At 36.6% G+C, this 17,521-nt stretch overlaps 1 protein-coding gene across 6 annotated transcripts in view; it reads right to left on the reverse strand.

Moving 5' to 3' along the window:
* LOC131242975 (uncharacterized) overlaps nucleotides 1-17,521 on the reverse strand; it is an 87,293-nt gene that overhangs the window by 53,481 nt on the left and 16,291 nt on the right. For all 6 annotated transcript variants that reach the window (XM_058241996.1, XM_058241995.1, XM_058241997.1 and 3 more), the window contains exons 5-6: nucleotides 16,545-16,757; nucleotides 7,033-7,431 (exon numbers count right to left, since the gene is read on the reverse strand). In XM_058241996.1, the coding sequence (XP_058097979.1) occupies nucleotides 7,033-7,431; nucleotides 16,545-16,757 (612 nt within the window). The remainder of the gene's footprint in view (nucleotides 1-7,032; nucleotides 7,432-16,544; nucleotides 16,758-17,521) is intronic.

Raw genomic sequence — 17,521 nt, forward strand, 5'->3', positions numbered from 1 at the left:
ACATTTTTCACCTCCCAATTGCTTCTAAAACTATGCATTCAGAACCAGATATCTTCATGAATCATCCTAGGCATATAAAGGTGTCGAAGAAGGTGCCCTTCGAGAGACATCGATTCCGATTCAGAGCCACTTAATGCATTGCAATAAAGGCCATCGAATGTATAGACCACCCTTCTATGTCAGTTTGGACCACAATGCTGGCTATTGGAAAGCTTGTCAAAAAGTCGGTTTTCACTGGTCATTCTGGTCAGGCAGCAGGGTGCCCAACAAGTCAGTTTTGAGTGTCAATCCTATACGTGACACAATCAATATGGACGTTGCATCTCCTGACGTTAAAAGGCCTGGCATCACGAATGGCTTTCATAAAAGGAGAATTCCACATGCCGAAATTGCACTCAAATTTGTCGCCTATGTAATCAACGTCGTCCATAGATATACTGCGAGCTATCTGGGTGCCTTTGTCCATTCTCTCCACATGGAAGACACTTATCATCACTCCAGTCAAGTCAATGCTACATCCACGATGCATGCCATTAAATCATTGCTCGATAATTGGAACCTTCAAGCGCATGTTGGATTGATATGTTGATTACGAAGATCATACCCAGCGATGGATGTGCCAGCATCATCTCATAAGCAACAGGTTGTGCACCAACAGTGGAAAGACATCCGGATGACTTAAACAACATGAATCAAAGGGCGACGCATGGGTCATCTTCATTGCCATATAGATGCGACACTCATGAGAGTTGCGTTAGTATTAATTTCATGGTTCTGAATATCGGTATCGGCAGGTGCATCAGCCCGACTAAAAAAAACAATACAATACGGGCATCGCGTATCGATATTGGTCCGTATCAAAATATATCGGCCCGTATCAGTCAAAAAAAAAATTATACGCCAAAGAATTAAGGAAAATAACAGGAAAAGAAAATAATAATAAGATATTCAAGAATCTATCTTTTTTTAAGATTTTGGACATGCATATGATGGTATATCGGACCATTCTTTGATAAAATGTTTCTGTCGGTTTGACTTGTTGAAGGTTAACTAAATAGGCACTAATTGAACACAAATCAAGCATGATTTGGTGAATTAGGGCCCATTACATTGAAATACAACAAAAAGAAGATGAAAATATTAAAAAGAAAGTAAAGGTTTACCCTACTTTCCGATTTTTTCCATAATGGCCTACTTCACTTCGATTTGTCAAATCCCATTCAAATCATCCGTTTTGATCCAAAATAGGTCTAGATCTAGCTTAAAATGAGGTTTTAAGCTTCCTCCATGGTTTAAATGAAAAAAGAAGAGACATGAGTGCAATTTTGAAAAAAAAAATTCAAAATTTGGCTTTTATGGGTGTATCGGCCCATATCAATGCCGATACACCCTATATCAGCCAATACGAGTCAATTTTTTCGTATCGGGCCGAAACGTCCCCATATCGCGTATCATCTCATGCTGATATGGATACGATATGGTCGTTTCGGCTGATATGATACTGATATTTAGATCTATGATTCATTTCTTAAGCATTAAGTGACCCATTCTCCCTAGTGCCCCTAGGCTATTTCAAGACCACACCAACGCAAAACCTCTCAAAAGCCTCATTTCCAGCCATATATAAACCCCGCTCATGTCTCCATTCAATACTCATTACGTGTACATCTTTATATCCAAAAGCATTAAGCTGAGAGAGAGAGAGAGAGAGAGAGAGAGAGAGAGAGAGCTCTAAAGAATCAAAGTAACAAAAGCCGGGGGCAATGAGAGGTTGAAGATTCAAAAAACGGATCCCTAAGATGAGGGTTCAATTTAATTTGCCATTCAAATTCATGCTTTCTTATAATTTCTTAGCAATCAAATATGCTTTGAAAATCTACATGTTTGTGGAATTAAAAGAATGGGTTGACACCTAAAAAAATAGGTTGTGCACCAATGCCTCTTTAGTAAAAACTTTTCTATATTATTTTATTTCTCATATATTTGAGTCTGATAAGGGGATCCAGTGATATGGAAATGATCCCTATCAAAACCAAGGTATGCTAAAACGGTATGTAACAGCCATAATGGCTGTTACCTAACGGTAACGATGGTAACCGTTACGCGTTACGGGCCAAAATGGTTGTTACAGGAAAATTTTGCCTAAATGGCCTCAAAACTGATTTTTTTTTCAAAAACAAAAAAGAGTTTGTAACCACTGTTGTGGCCCATAACATAGCAGTCAATGTTTTAATATTGAAGATATCAGACAATATATCCCATGAAATATCTTGTATCCCACCTATGCAATACGAAATGCACAGGTAGTGCCGATTTATCCCACATGTTTGATCAGGTGAGCATTTTCAATTTTTGATCCTTTTTTTGTTGAAATTATGTTAAATCAGTGTCAAATGGTTACAAATCCATTGGTTCTTCGTGTTTTGCATGAAAAAATCAGGAGTTGGAGCTTTGATCTTGATATTCATTGGTTCTTCATGTTCTCCTTGTTTTTTCTAAAATTTTCCTTCAATTAGCTGTCAATTAAGACTAATTTCGAAGTATTTATGAGTATTTGATGAAATGATCATCAAATATACTCTAATTTTGAAATTTGAGTATGGTAGTCAGATTTGGGAAATTTTGGAAAATTTTGAAATTTCCCCAATTTCTCCCAAATTGCTTGCATGTTGCACTCCAAACATGACATCAAGCATGTATGAGGGCTGATCTACTAATTTGTTAAGTTCTTGTCAGTTTTCAAAAAATAAAAATCATTTTTTAATTAAAAATTAATAAAATTTATTAAAATGTTAATTTTTTTTCAAGAGGAAGGTCCCGCAGGTTTGATAGCTGGGAATATGACACATGGTGGAGTGAGAAACGATGAGTTAATTTTTTCAAAAGGCAATAATGATGAGCGTCAGGTAGGTGAAAAGGAACTCGATGAAACATTGACATGTGGAGAAATACCTAACGCATCATTAAACGAGGAAGAGAGAGAGAGACAGACAGAAAGGGAGGTCGAGTTTTTTTCTTTTGGAGGGGAGGTACATCTGAGGACCTATGGCATTATGTTTTCTCTGCAGTAACGTGTGGTAAACAGCACGCATGCGACTTCACTCACTTATTCGGCACATGTGGAACATAACTTAAACGAGGGCATGTGTGAAAATTTTATATCTTCACAATTCCCTATGGGAGAGCTTATTTCAATTCTAGTTTACAGAACGCGTGAGGAAAGGGGTATGGACTTGAGCCGAGAGATGAGACCTCAGATGGAAGGGCAGGGCTTTCAAGAAGAAGATACAGACCTTAGATTGGCACCCTATACTGATTCCAGCAAGGATTCTCTTTCGGGAGGGGAAATACAAGTGGCTCAAGGCAAGAAATAGTGTCTTCGATCACAGAGGATGATAGTGATAGCAAACTACCAGATTAGAGGGGTAATCTCCTAGAAGTCTCAAAGGAGTTGATCGAAGATCAACTTGTACTATCGATAGTCATTAATCAACAACCCAATAGTGAAAAGAAGGGGAGTTCAATTCAGTCGTTGATAATGAGGTCTGTGATGTAACTTTCTCTGGCCAACTACAGAACAGAAAAGTGTCTATGGCCCAGGGAATGAAACATATCAGGTGGTCATGGTATAGACTGTGCGGTTAGTAGGAGGTACCTTCGGTGACAAGCCAAAGGATTACATGGCCGTATTTGAGTTTGTGGAAGAGAGGGGCAGACAAATAAGTCATAAAGATTTGCAAGATCAGAACCATAGTAACATAGAGAGGCTACATGTACAATCTGGTCTGATTGTTAATGTGAGGTGGTGGAACCTATGAGTACCACAACAAGGGAAAACAAGGGATTTGTAGGTCCCCAATGAAGATAATTAGCTGGAGCATCAGGGGGTTGGAGTGTCTGCAAAAAAGAGCCCATATCAACGACACATGCAAGAGATAGAAAGTACAAATGGCAGCGTTTCAAGATACCTAATTGCAAAGCATGGCTCAGGGTACAGTGAACTCATGGTGGTCAGGGCAGCAAAAGGAATGGGAAGCACTAGATGCGAATGGGTCAGCAAGAGGAATTTTGGTTACATGGAACCCTAATTTATGAAGTAAGGAAGACTGTAAGAAGGGGAAATTCTCTCTATCTTTGCTACTCGAAGAAGTTTCATCTAGATTTCAGTGGGTCAGTGGGTCTTCTTGGCAGTCTATGGGCCATCAAAATCAAGTATAAGGCAAGAGTTTTAGGCTGAGTTGGATATGTGTCGCAGCAAGTGGTCTATGCCGTGGTGTGTGGGTGAGGACTTCAATGTGGTTAGATTTTCATATGAGAAATCGAATGGGGTAAGGATATCCCGGAGCATGCAAAACTTTTAATATAAGAAAATTAAAAATGACATGGTTGATTTGCCAATTGGATAGGTTTACATGGACTAATGGGCGGACTGAAGTAATTAAATCTAAGCTAGATCGATTCCTCTTTTCTCCAGAATAGGTAGAAAAATTCCTTTTAGTGCATCAAAGAGGTTTTACCCAGATTGATATCCAATCATTGTCCGATTATTTAGAATTGGAGGAGGAGAATTGGGGACCTCGTCCTTTCAGTTTTGAGCCTAGCCTCTTTAGAAATTGAGGGTTTCTCAGAAAAGGTGGTTGACTGGAGGTCATCCTTCTCAGTTCAAGAGAGTGCAGGCTTCGTTTTATTTCAGAAATTAAAAATGTTGAAAAGAAAAATTAATGATTGGAGAAAAGAGACTATTGGGGGTCAAGCAGAGGAGATGTCGAAGTTATTACATGATATTCAGGTACTAGACATTAAGGAAGAGTCAGGAGAGTTATCGGTAGAAGAAAGAGCATGGCGGGAAGTCTATAGTGTAAAGTATAATGCTAGGCTAAGAGAGGACGAAATTAAATGGAGACAACGATCTAAGGCCCTTTGGTTAAAGAAAGGAGATAAAAATATGAAAGTTTTCATGCTATGGCAAGTGCTCGAGCAAGAGTCAATAATATATAGTCATTAATGGTGGAGGGGGAAAGAGTAGAAGGTAGAATAAAAGTGTGTGATTCTATAGTTAAATTCTATTCAGATCTTTTGACGAGAGAGGATTGGAAGCGGCATTCACTTGATAACCTTTCATTCGATTCTATCTCATCAGAAGCGGCGTAGTCTTTGGAGAAAGCTATTTCAGAGGAAGAGAACAAGAAAGCAATATCATATATGGGAGGTGACAAAGCCCTAGGGCCAGATGGATTTCCGATAGCGTTCTCCCAAAAGTTCTAGATATTAGTCAAGCAGGAATTGATTGCCTTTCTTAAAGAATTTCACGAAATAGGTCACATAGCAAAGGAGTTCGGGGCTACATTCATTGCATTGATTTCCAAAAAAGAAGGCACGGACCCATCAATCTTTTGGGAGAACCATATAATTTTTTTCCGAAAATGCTAGCATCTAAATTTCAATCAGTTATTGGAGAAGTCATGTCCTTATCATAAGGGGCTTTTGTGGAAGGTAGATTGATAGTGGATACGGCATTAGTGGCTCACGAATGTATCAACTCTTGTAATAGGAGATCTAAAGGAGTAATGTGTAAGTTGGACAATGAAAAAGCATATGATCACGTTGATTGGAACTTTGGATTACATATTAGGAAGGATGGGTTGTGGGCAGAAATGGCGGTCTTGGATTCGGGAATGTGTAAGCTCCGTGAAATTCTCAGTCTTGGTTGATGGTTCCCGAATGGTTTCTTTTCAACATCTTGAGGCTTACGGCAGGGGTACCCCATTTCTCCATATTTTTTTCTAGCAGTTATAGAGGCCCTTAGCAGAATGATAGATAAAGGAATAGAGGTGAACTTGGTAAATGAATTTGGGGTTCGGAAAGGGCATGTATGGGAGGTGTTCAGAAGAGCCAAATCTCAAGTTATGGAATGGGTGATTGCACTGAAGCTTATTTCCTAGTTTCCAGAAATTTGGCTAGAGCTGTAATCTTCTTTTTGTTTTTGGTTATTGTACTCTTTTGGTTGCAGCCTGTGATCAATAAATTTATCACCTTTTGAAAAAGGGGGGGGGGGGGGGAGGATCCAATCCCTTTCAGATACTACGCAGCAGATTTACATAGTAAAAGAAGAAAAAGGAAGAGAGAAGGGAGAAAGAGAATGAACAGAATAGATATAATGAGAGCTAGGGTTGGGCATCACCTCTCTCCTCACTTTTATTGACTAGAATGAAAATCAATTCAGTAGTCCACCATATGACTGAAATATATACACATGCACATACTTATTAACTGATTTCTCTACACCTCCTACTGTTCCTTTAGCTGGGCAAAATGAATCATGCTTATTGGACATTCCCCACCACTTGTTGATGTCTCTACCTAAAACATTTTGCAATTTCGATTCCAAGGATCACATCAAAATTCTTATTTCTCAACTAATTCATTTACAACTTGTCTGCAATTCGAATTGCCAAGGCCAGGATAATGATATTCCAAGATATTATCTTTTGTAAGTTTATGCCTTACCATACTTAACCATACACGCAATGCAAGAAGATAACTCTTTAGTCAAGCATGGAATGGTTTATGGATTATTTTTTTTAAGAATCTGAAACAACAAAACAAACAAGTTGATATGGCATAGATCTTGCGAGGAATAAGCCATTTGTAGCAGAGAACCATAATAAGAAGGTATTGCCATTATTGTTGTTGTTATTGTTGTTGTTGTTGCTGTTGTTGTTGTTATCATCATCATCATCATTATCATTATTATTATTATTATGTATTTTTTTGAAAGGTGAAAATTTTATTTTAAAAAAAAACAGCAAAACAAAGAAACAGAAAGCAGAGAAAACACATAACAAACTACAGTCTGACAATGCAAACTGCTGAAAAGAACAAAGGGGCTACATCCTTGCCTAGTCTGATAACAATGAAACGATTCCTAAATTTATTGCTTGGCTGGATCTAGAAATATCTAGAAATATTATTATTATTAGATAATGGTACCACAATATCAAAATTAGATAGTAAGGAAGGAACTAGCCAAACCTGCAATCTTTCAAGTATCCTTTGTTCCCTTTGGACCCCAACAGCAGTTGGAAGGCATGGATACCTCTGACTAGATCGAAGCTTTGATGGGATTGATGAAATGGGAACGGATGCTTCCAGTGGAGGAGCACCTGATTCAGGCACTTCATTCACCGTGTCAGTTTTTACATCATAACTTGTACCTGTAATCTCATTGCCTAAACCCGGACCTGTTCCACCAATAACCAACTGCTTACTCTCATCATAGCTATGACACTCCTTATGGCTGAAGTTTCTTGGCGTCCAAACTCGATAAAGCGACGACTTGTTATGGTTTTCTGACTGGAGGGGCATTCCAAACCTTGAGAACATATTCTGAAGTCGATTTTTACTTCTCTTCAGTCCAAGGCGTTTGGAAACCTGTTTGTAGAGTAGTAACAAAACAACAAAAGAATATTAGTTTGATATGGTGACACATGCATAGGAGACAAGCCTGAGTGCAAACGCATATGCAAACATATACACAATAGACTCAAACATACAGGCGTCAGCTAAAAATATCATAACAAATATGCAAATCCATATAGAAATGCTCAAGCTCACATGAATTCACATTGCAAAACTACAGTATTTTTCTTTGAATGGCAACCGTTGTTTTCAGTATCGGTATCAGCGCATGTATCGCACCCTGGGGATACAGAAACATATCAAATAGCATAGGAAATATCACATGAATCACATAAAGTATAGCAGTTGTTGGGAAACATTGGGAAATTGGTTGAATTTTCCAATGAAACTTAAGGGAATGTTACAAAAGACATTAATACACACTTAGAACTCAAAAGATCACAAAAAAAAAGAAGTACATATGATAAGTTTCCTTTTGCATATGATCATAAACTACGCATGGTATGATAGAAGTGATGCGACTATATTCAAAATCAGTTTGTATAATTTAAATCATAGAAAACATGCATGAAAACACATCCAATAATATTCAGAAGCCAAATATGTCCTACAATGTACAATGCATTTATTTAAAAATATATTTTTAAATTATTTTTATAATTCTTTTAAAAAAGAGGCACACTCAAGTCCAACCAGTTGGACTATACCTCAGGTCTAACCAGCATAGAAACTCACCATTAGTTACTGTTAATAAATGCAAAGAGAGAACAAAAAGGGGTCGCCGGCTTGGGTGGACCCCACTGTGGTGTTTGTGTGAAATCCACCTTAACCACCATGTGCATCACCCATGTTAGGCCCAAGACACAAAAATCAGCCTCATCTGTGATTGAGGTGGACCGCACAATTAGAAACAGTGTACAAGGCAAAGCTCACCCTCCAAATCGTTTCCCTTGTTGTGGCCCACCTAAATCACAAATCAACCTAATTTTTGGGCCCAACGCTATGCTTTAGTGTGGCATCCAATGGTTGGAGAGGATTCAATATAATAATCACGATGGGCCCTGTAAAAATCAAGGGTGGACATCCCTCTCCTAAACATTTCCATTGTTATGGCACACTTGAAGCACAGGTCAACCTGGTTTTTTGATCTGGGCCTAAAATGAGATTACACATCTAATGATCGGTATGGATTTCACATACACAAAATGGTGGACCCCTTCAAAAATCAAGGTTTATCCCCTAAAAAATTCTTTACTCCATGTTGAACCACAGAATATAGCACATCCATATGATAACTTCCAAAGTATTAAGTGCATATGACATCCAACCCTTCCAATAAGTTGGCCCCACCACGATGATTGCCTAATGCAATGTTCAGTCCTATCTACAAATCAATTGGGCCACATCATATAAAACGTCTATACATTGGTAAATAACGAAACAAAAATGTGGTCCGCTCAGTGAATGGTTTTTACTGAGTTTTTCAAAAGATGATGATCATGATGGGGTCCACCTATTACAAGGGTTGGATGTCATACATATAGGAAAGGTCAGAAGTTATCTCTAGTTATATCTCAACCTATATTCCAACTAGTTGGACCTAAGACCTCATTTTTTCAGGGAGTTTTACGAATGCCCTCCCTTGATTTTTGACAGACCCACTATGATGTGTATGTGATATCCTCTCCGACCATTAGACGTGTAATCCCGTGTTAGCCTTACAGCCAAAAAATCAGGCTGACCTATGGTTCAAGTGGGCCACAACAATGGAAATGGCCAGAAGATAGACATCCAACCTTGATTTTTACAGGGCCAACCGTGATTATTATATTGAATCCACTCCAACCATTAGATGCCACACTAAAGCATAGTCTTGGGCTAAAAAAATCAGGGTCATTAGTGATTTAGGTGGGTCACACACCAAGGGAAACAGTTTGGAGGGTGAGCTTTGCCTTGGATGTTGTTTCTAATTGTGTGATCCACCTCAATCACAGATGACACTAATTTTTGTGTCTAGCATGGGTTGAAACATGTGGTGGTCGAGGTGGATTTCTCAAAAACACCACTGTGGGGTCCACCCAAGCCAGCAACCCCTTTTCCTTTCTCCCTACATTTACTAACAAAAAGTAATGGTGAGTTTTTATGCTGTTCAAGGAATTTTACAGACACCCTCTATTTTTTACAAAGCCCACTATGATGTGTATGTGAGATCTACTCTGACCATTAGACGTGTAATCCCATGTTAGCCTTAAAGCCAAAAAATTAGGCTAGCCTATGATCCAAGAGGGCCATAGGCCCACAACAATGGAAACAATTAGAAGAAAGACGACCACCCTTGATTTTTACTGTGCCCATCGTGACTATTATATTGAATCCACTACAACCATTGGATGCTAGACTAAAGCACAGTCTTAGAGCCTAAATATCAAGCTTATTAGGCCTCGTTTGGCACCATGGATTTGAAATACCCTAGATTAAAAATCTCCTGGATTTGGAATCCTCCGGTTGTGTTTGGCTCCCTGGATTCAGAATCCCCTATAATCCAAAAGTAGCTATGCATAGTATATTTACAGGGGTTTGAATTTAGTTACTAAATCAACTTTAATATCTCTAATTAGTGTACGAATGTAATGTCACGATGATTGTAATAAGCCCGTTGAAATATATACTTTGGCTGAAAACAATGAAATTCCACTTCTCAGATGGGCCACAAGAATAGGATCACATCTGAGCGACTAACCAACGATTTTTAATCGTTGATTTATATGGACAATGTTTGGACTACGTGAATCATCGTATTGAAGTAATTTTAGTGATGTTGTTGATAATCTAATTGTTTTGAGATATCATTAGTGAGCTACGTGCTCGATAGATTAGTAGCCTATTGACATATGTTACACATGTGACTCATGGTCATGGGAGGATTTTAGATGTAATCCTAGCTTCCACCTTGGATTTTAAACCCCCTCAAGAGGGGGTTTGAAATCCACAATTACTTTATGGTGCCAAATAGACGGGATTTGAAATCCCCCCAAATCCATGGTGCCAAACGACCCCTTAGTGATTCATGTGGGCCACACTTAAGGAAAACAATTTGATGAGTGCGCTTTGCCTGGTACACTATTTCTAATTATGTGGTCCACCTCAATCACAAATGAGGCTGATTTCCTAGACTCATGGGCCTAACATGGGGTGATGCACATGGTGGTCAGGATGAATTTCACGTAATAATGGGGTCCACCTAAGTCGAGGAACCCTTTTCCTTTCCCCCCTAACATTTATTAACAATAATTAATCATGAGTTTCCATGCTAAATAGTAAACCCTATATTATATTTATATATTATACATAATTAATTAATTAATTATTACTTATTAAATAAAAAATCATAAACCCTATATTATATATTATATTTATACATAATTATATATTACTTATTAAATAAAAAAATCATAAACCCTATATTATATATTATATTTATGCATAAATTATATATTACTTATTAAATAAAAAATCATAAACCCTATATTATATATTATATTTATACATAATTATATATTACTTATTAAATAAAAAAATCATAAACCCTATATTATATATTATATTTATACATAATTATATATTACTTATTAAATAAAAAATCATAAACCCTATATTATATATTATATTTATACATAATTATATATTACTTATTAAATAAAAAAATCATAAACCCTATATTATATATTATATTTATACATAATTATATATTACTTATTAAATAAAAAATCATAAACCCTATATTATATATTATATATATACATAATTATATATTACTTATTAAATAAATAAAAAATCATAAACCCTATGTTATATATTATACATAAAAAAAATAAAAATAAATAAAAAATCAAATATATATATAATATTAAAAATCGTAAAACCTTTATTGAGATGGATGGATGGATGATTGGTTGGATGGTTGGAGGGAGGGAGGGAGGGAGGGAGGGAGGGAGGGAGAGATGGATGGATGATTGGTCGGATGGTTGGTTCGATGGATGGATGGATGATTGGTTGGATGGATGGATGGATGGATGGATGATTTGTTGGATGGTTGGATGGATGGGACTTAGGAGAGATGGATGGATGATTGGTTGAATCATGGATGGATGGATCATGGATGTGATGGATAATTGGATGAGTAGTCAATGAATGATGCATATTGTATAAATATAATATAAATTATATATATTGTATGATAAATACATTATAATATATTAATATTATATATATATATATAATTAATGTTAGATTGATAAGTGATTCACGTATGTTAATGTTATAATTTAGATTGTAAATGACTTAATGTTATTGCTATTTATTATTTACAATTATGTGATTTTAAATGCTCCCCAAATTAAAGTAATGTTAATGTTAATGTTAATGCTATTTTTTTCTTATTGTTAATTGTTATTGTTAATGTCAATGTTAGGTTGTTAATATTAATTGTCAATGTTATTGTTATTGTTAATTTAATTAATATTATTGTTATTGTTAATTTCTTATTCTTTAATCAGTAACATTAATTTTTTTTTTAATGTTTTATCGTTATAGTATAGGATAATCAGTTGCCCATTTGAAGATTTCTATATTACCAGACATAGATTCAGTGTGTTTTTTTATGCATAGAAATTCTCAAATTCTCTTTTTAGATAGTTCAATGTTGGATAGATAAGAATGTTTTCATTTATTCTAATTTAAATACACATGCATGTTTCGGTTCGTCCCTCCTATTCTCTCTGGATATATTTTTCGCATTTATTTCCTCATCAAATATCAACACTTTGTGTAGATAGTTGACGTGGGGATCAAACACAAGATTAATATATTCTGGAGAGATAAGGGGAGATGCTGCCAAAATTTTGGCATGGCATTTAAATTGAAAATTGAAAGCATTACAATCTATTCAACATTGAATGGGTGACTGATTTAGACACTAGGGAAATTCTAGAAAATTTAGAGGACATTTACATACACACTACTTGTGTTAATAAGTGTCTAAAAGTTAGTTTCCTATCTTTATATTTATAGATGGCTATTGAGGAAGTCCCAACTACCCCTGGTGCCGGTGCATCGGCCACATCTCCTCTTATTGTTGAGAGAAAAGGGTCTTCAGCTGCAATCGCAACCACAACTAAAGGAAAGAAAAGGTCACATGTGGGATAATTTTGAAAAAGTTCTAATTAATGATGTGTGGAAGATTAGATGTATGCACTGCAAAGCACCATACAGTAAAAATCATGAGGGTCAACTACTCATTTAAATAGATATAGGCAAAGTTGTTCAAAGAGACCAAAAATTTCAATTATAGACCAACAGTTGCTATCATTTAGCAAGTCTGAAGGAGATGCTTCTCAAGGTAAACTTTCACTCGTAAGTTTGAAAAAGAGAAGCTAAAAGAGTAGTATGCAAGACTTGTGATCGTTGATGAAAAACCATTTAGAATGATAAAGAGCAAAGTTTTCATGGGATACAATAAATTCCTTAATCCTCAGCTTGAGAAGGCCTCCTGCGTTACTGTGAAGAGGGAGTGCATGAAGATGTACACAAGTAAGAAAATGAAACTAAAAGCATTTTTGGCATCAGTCTCAAGAGTAAGTTTAATTTCTGATTTGTGAACAGCATTTAATCAAAGAAAATGATACATTTCATTGACCGCACACTATATTGATGAATATTAAAAACTTTGCAAGAGAATTTTAAACCTCTGCCACCTTCCACCTCCTCATACCGGTTTAGTTATTTCATATTGCATTTATAAATGTTTACGAGATTAGGGCATTGCAAATAAAATCTCTTCAATAACTTTAGACAATGCTTAAACAAATAACAGTGTAATATCATTCTTACGTAACCAGTTCAAGGCAACCGGCAATTTATTTTTTGAAGGAAAAATATTTCAAGTTCGGTTTTGTACCCACATATTAAACCTAATTGTACAAGAATGGCTGAAAACAATTGACCCAACTATAGAGAATATAAGGGAGAGTGTAAAATACACAAGGGGCTCACCTTCAAGATTGAGTATATGGAGTGATATAGTCCAACGTTTGAATATAAAGTCTCAAAAAATGTTGAAGTTAGATGTATGCACACGTTGGAATTCAACTTTTGAAATATTGGATTCGGCCGTAGAATTGGAACTTGCATTTCCTAAATATGCAGCGCGTGATAGAACATATTCTTGGTTGCCTACTGAAGAATATTGGAGCAAAGCAAAAGAAGTTCACAAGTTTCTCCAGGTTTTTTATAACTGCACGAAGATATTTTCTGAAAATAAGTATCCCACAGCAAATATGTTTCTTCCATCTATTTAGAAGATCAAGGAAGCCCTAAGAAAAAGTGTCAGTGAAGGTCCAGATTTTCTACAACTTATGACACTTGGTATACAAATGAAGTTCGATAGGTACTGGGATGAATGTCATTTGTTAATGGCCTTAGTAGTTATTCTTGATCCTCGGTGCAAGATAAGTTTTTTTAAGTTCATTTTTATGAAGATTTATTCTGATTAAATAGCGATAACCGAAACCTCTAAGGTTCGTGACCTAATTGAAGAATTGTACACTACGTACACAACCACACCAAGTGCTAAAGAAGTTAGAGCTCCTACTGTTTCTACAACCAATGACCATATGCTCGACGATAAATACATGTCTTTCTTAGCACAAGAAGATACAGATAATGAGATGAAATCATCAGAATTAGACTTGTATCTTAAAGAGTCAATCGTAAGACGGCAGGATTCAAACTTCAATGTTTTGGAGAGGTGGAAGTTGAGAGCTAGTGAAGGAAAATACCTTACACTATCAGTGATGGCACGGGACATATTGTCAATTCTTATTTCAACGATGGCATCAAAATCTGCTTTTAGCATAGGGAGTAGGGTCATGAGCAAGCATCGAAGCTCCCTTACACCAAAAACTGTTGAAGCATTAATTTGTACACAAGATTGGTTGCGTTCGATTTAGGGAGAATAGTTTTAATATTGAGGAGGATGAAGAGAACGAGCCTCAAGACGAGACTGCACATGCAACAACAGCAACGTGAATAAGGTTAGGTTAAAAATTATTGTTAATTTCTTGAAACTTGACAATAATGCAATGTGTACTTCTATGTTATGTTGATGGATGTTACAAGTGCAAAGCATCAATGACTTTTATTTTATTTTCATATCATGCTTTTGTTTATTTTATAATTCATATTTCATTATTGCTTTATATCTCATATTTCATTATTGTTTTTATATATCATATTTCATTATTACTTTTTATATCTCATATTTCATTATTGCTTTTTATATCTCATGTTTCATTTTTTCAATTGTTTTTCACATTTCATTATTGCTAAAATACTAATTTCTCCAACACAGAGTGTAGATATGTCTTCAAGTGAACCATCGACCGACGTTTGGGACTATGGTTCCTTAGTCCACTCCCCAAAATTCAGAAAATTGAAGATTGTCTCATTTCTGTGGGGCCAAGTTTGTTAACAAAACTAATCGACTCGAGTTACACTTATCATGTCGAGGTGGAGATGCAAAATCATATCCTAAAGCACCAAAAAAAGTCCTACTTCTTTTTTAAACCCTATTAATTCGAATAAAAAACATTTCACTCCCTCCTCCAAACGTTCTAAGGCAGAGGAGGAAGCTAGATTATTAACATTAGAAGAACAATTCCAACTCGCCTTAAAACATAGTATGGAAGAGGCTTCTAGACATCAACGATGTCCTCCAAGACAACATAATGCCAAAGCAGGTTCAAGCTGCACGAATAAAAGAAGAAGAGTAACAAACCATCGAAGTTTCTCTCTAGTCTTGGTGCATTGTACAGGGTATTGGGAACTACATATAAATCTACTTACAAAGAAAGTTTGAACAATTTAATTCAAATTATACAAAAGCACGATAAAAAGCTCTCTCCACCTTCTGATTCGGGAGAGGTGAAGGAGTACGTATATGAAGAATTGGATAGCAACTCGAGCTCGGCAAACGAATCTCCTCTCTAGTAATAATTAGTAAATAAAAATAGTAAAAAAAACTTTTCTAATGTTGTTGTAATTAGAATATTTTTAGTTTTCAGATTGTATATTATTTTTTATTTTCAGTTTTATTGTGTCATTAAATGTTATGTACAAGTACAACTTTAACTCGAAACTTCCAACCTCAAACTTGAACTCATCTTGAAAACTCAACTCGAACTCAAACTTGAAAACTCGAAAACTTGAACTCGGCTCGAATTGGTCCGAGCTGCTGATCGAGCCGAGTCGAGCTGGACAAAGTGGCTTAGTCACTAAGCCGAGCCGAACACGAGCTGCGGGTAGCAGCTAATCAAGCTGAGTCAAGTTGAGCCCAGCTCGACTCGATTCAACTCGGTGTACAGCTCTAGCCACAATCACCATTGCTTGGTTGTTGTTTGGGTCGTACTCACGTGGTTTCAGCCTCCCTGAGCATGGGATGTAATGCTTGATATGGCTACACCATATGATTTTCTTTTCATCCTTTTTCCACAGGGAGTAGCCATGAGGAGGTTGCTTTGACTGCTTTCTTTATTGATGGTTTCAGAGGTTTGGGTAAATGTGTTTCATTCAATGGTGATTTTATAGGATACATGAAATGTTATTAGTTGTAATCATCTCTACATGGTAGCAATTGCACCAGCCGATCCCCAACCCAGCTCAGGAGGGCTCATGTCAGGCAGCCAACTGGTCATCGAACTTTTGTAGAGCATCATGAGAACTCCAATACCAGCAGTGGCAGTTGCAATGACCACGACAACAATGATAATTCCTCTGCTTCATATGTTTCCCATGAGATACTGAAAATTATTCGAACAACATATTGCCATTTAAAGGTCACAAAAGGCTAAAACAGGTGACATATGAACTAGTAGTCCAATGAAACACACCAAGATGATGCTGCCAACAGTTATTTCCCAAGAAATGGCACTTAAATCAGTAGTAGTGGTTACTAGTCAAGGCCATTTCTCGCAACTCTAATGAACATGCTTACAAAAAGAAACTGGTAGAAAGAAGCGAACAACACACTAGATTAAAATTTATCACAACCAAGAGAGTTATATACTCACCTCCATAACAGTTATCCCTTTTGAGCCTTCAGCATCAACCATATCATACACTTGATGCTCAATGGGAAGCTCTACAAGCAGGTCGCTTGTTTGTCCCTTGTTTCCACATTTATCTGGCTGGTCTGTATCAAAATCATCATATGCAAACACTGCAGTCTTTGGCTGAAAACTTTTTGGATCAAATTTCTTCAATAAACGTAAACAATTGACAACCTGCAGAAATGTACAAAGACATGATAAACTAGCAGCAATGACTCCTGTTCAACAATCACTTAGTCTCTATAACAGGCATGAAAAGGCTTAGCTCAGCATTTACCAGTATGCATTTAAAATAAAATAAAAATAAAAATAAAATAAAAAAGGAAGACTAATGACAAGCAAGATTGAGAACAGGGAGGTCATGTCCTATACTAATTTTAAAGAATAATTATAAAAAGGTGTGGTCAAATGGTCATTTCAGTGAATGAGTAAATGCACACAAGGGGCCATCTGAATTGGGGGCACCTGCACTGCCAGGTATCTCAATTTCCACTTCCACCCACATACCAACATTTGGGTTAATCAAGAAATCGAAATGCCCAGATATTACTAGCAACTCAATCTCCAATTGTCTTCGTGACTCGAGATCGGCAGCATGTGTCACCCCATTGTGACACATGCTGAGATATTCCAATGATCTGAACTGCCCATTTCCTCAGTGCTACAGTGAAAAGTTATGGTCCAAAAGCCAAGCTTCAAGGATGCTCCTGACCTTTGGTTTTTGGAGTTGAATATGGGCTATTGAAAATGTATTCTCAATGTTGTACTGAGAGACTTTTAGAATCATCTGCTCAATACAAGTTTCCTATGGTTGTTTGTTTAGCATATCAGCTTTAACATGGACAGTTCCTGTGAGACTCGTATCCTAGCATGTACCATTCCATAGGCTCCTGCGGTCCTCCCGGTCGAATTCCGGCGACCTGCGATGCGTAGATAGC

The sequence above is a fragment of the Magnolia sinica genome, chromosome 4 (assembly GCF_029962835.1).
Source record: "Magnolia sinica isolate HGM2019 chromosome 4, MsV1, whole genome shotgun sequence".
In the NCBI taxonomy this organism is placed as follows: Eukaryota; Viridiplantae; Streptophyta; class Magnoliopsida; order Magnoliales; family Magnoliaceae; genus Magnolia; species Magnolia sinica.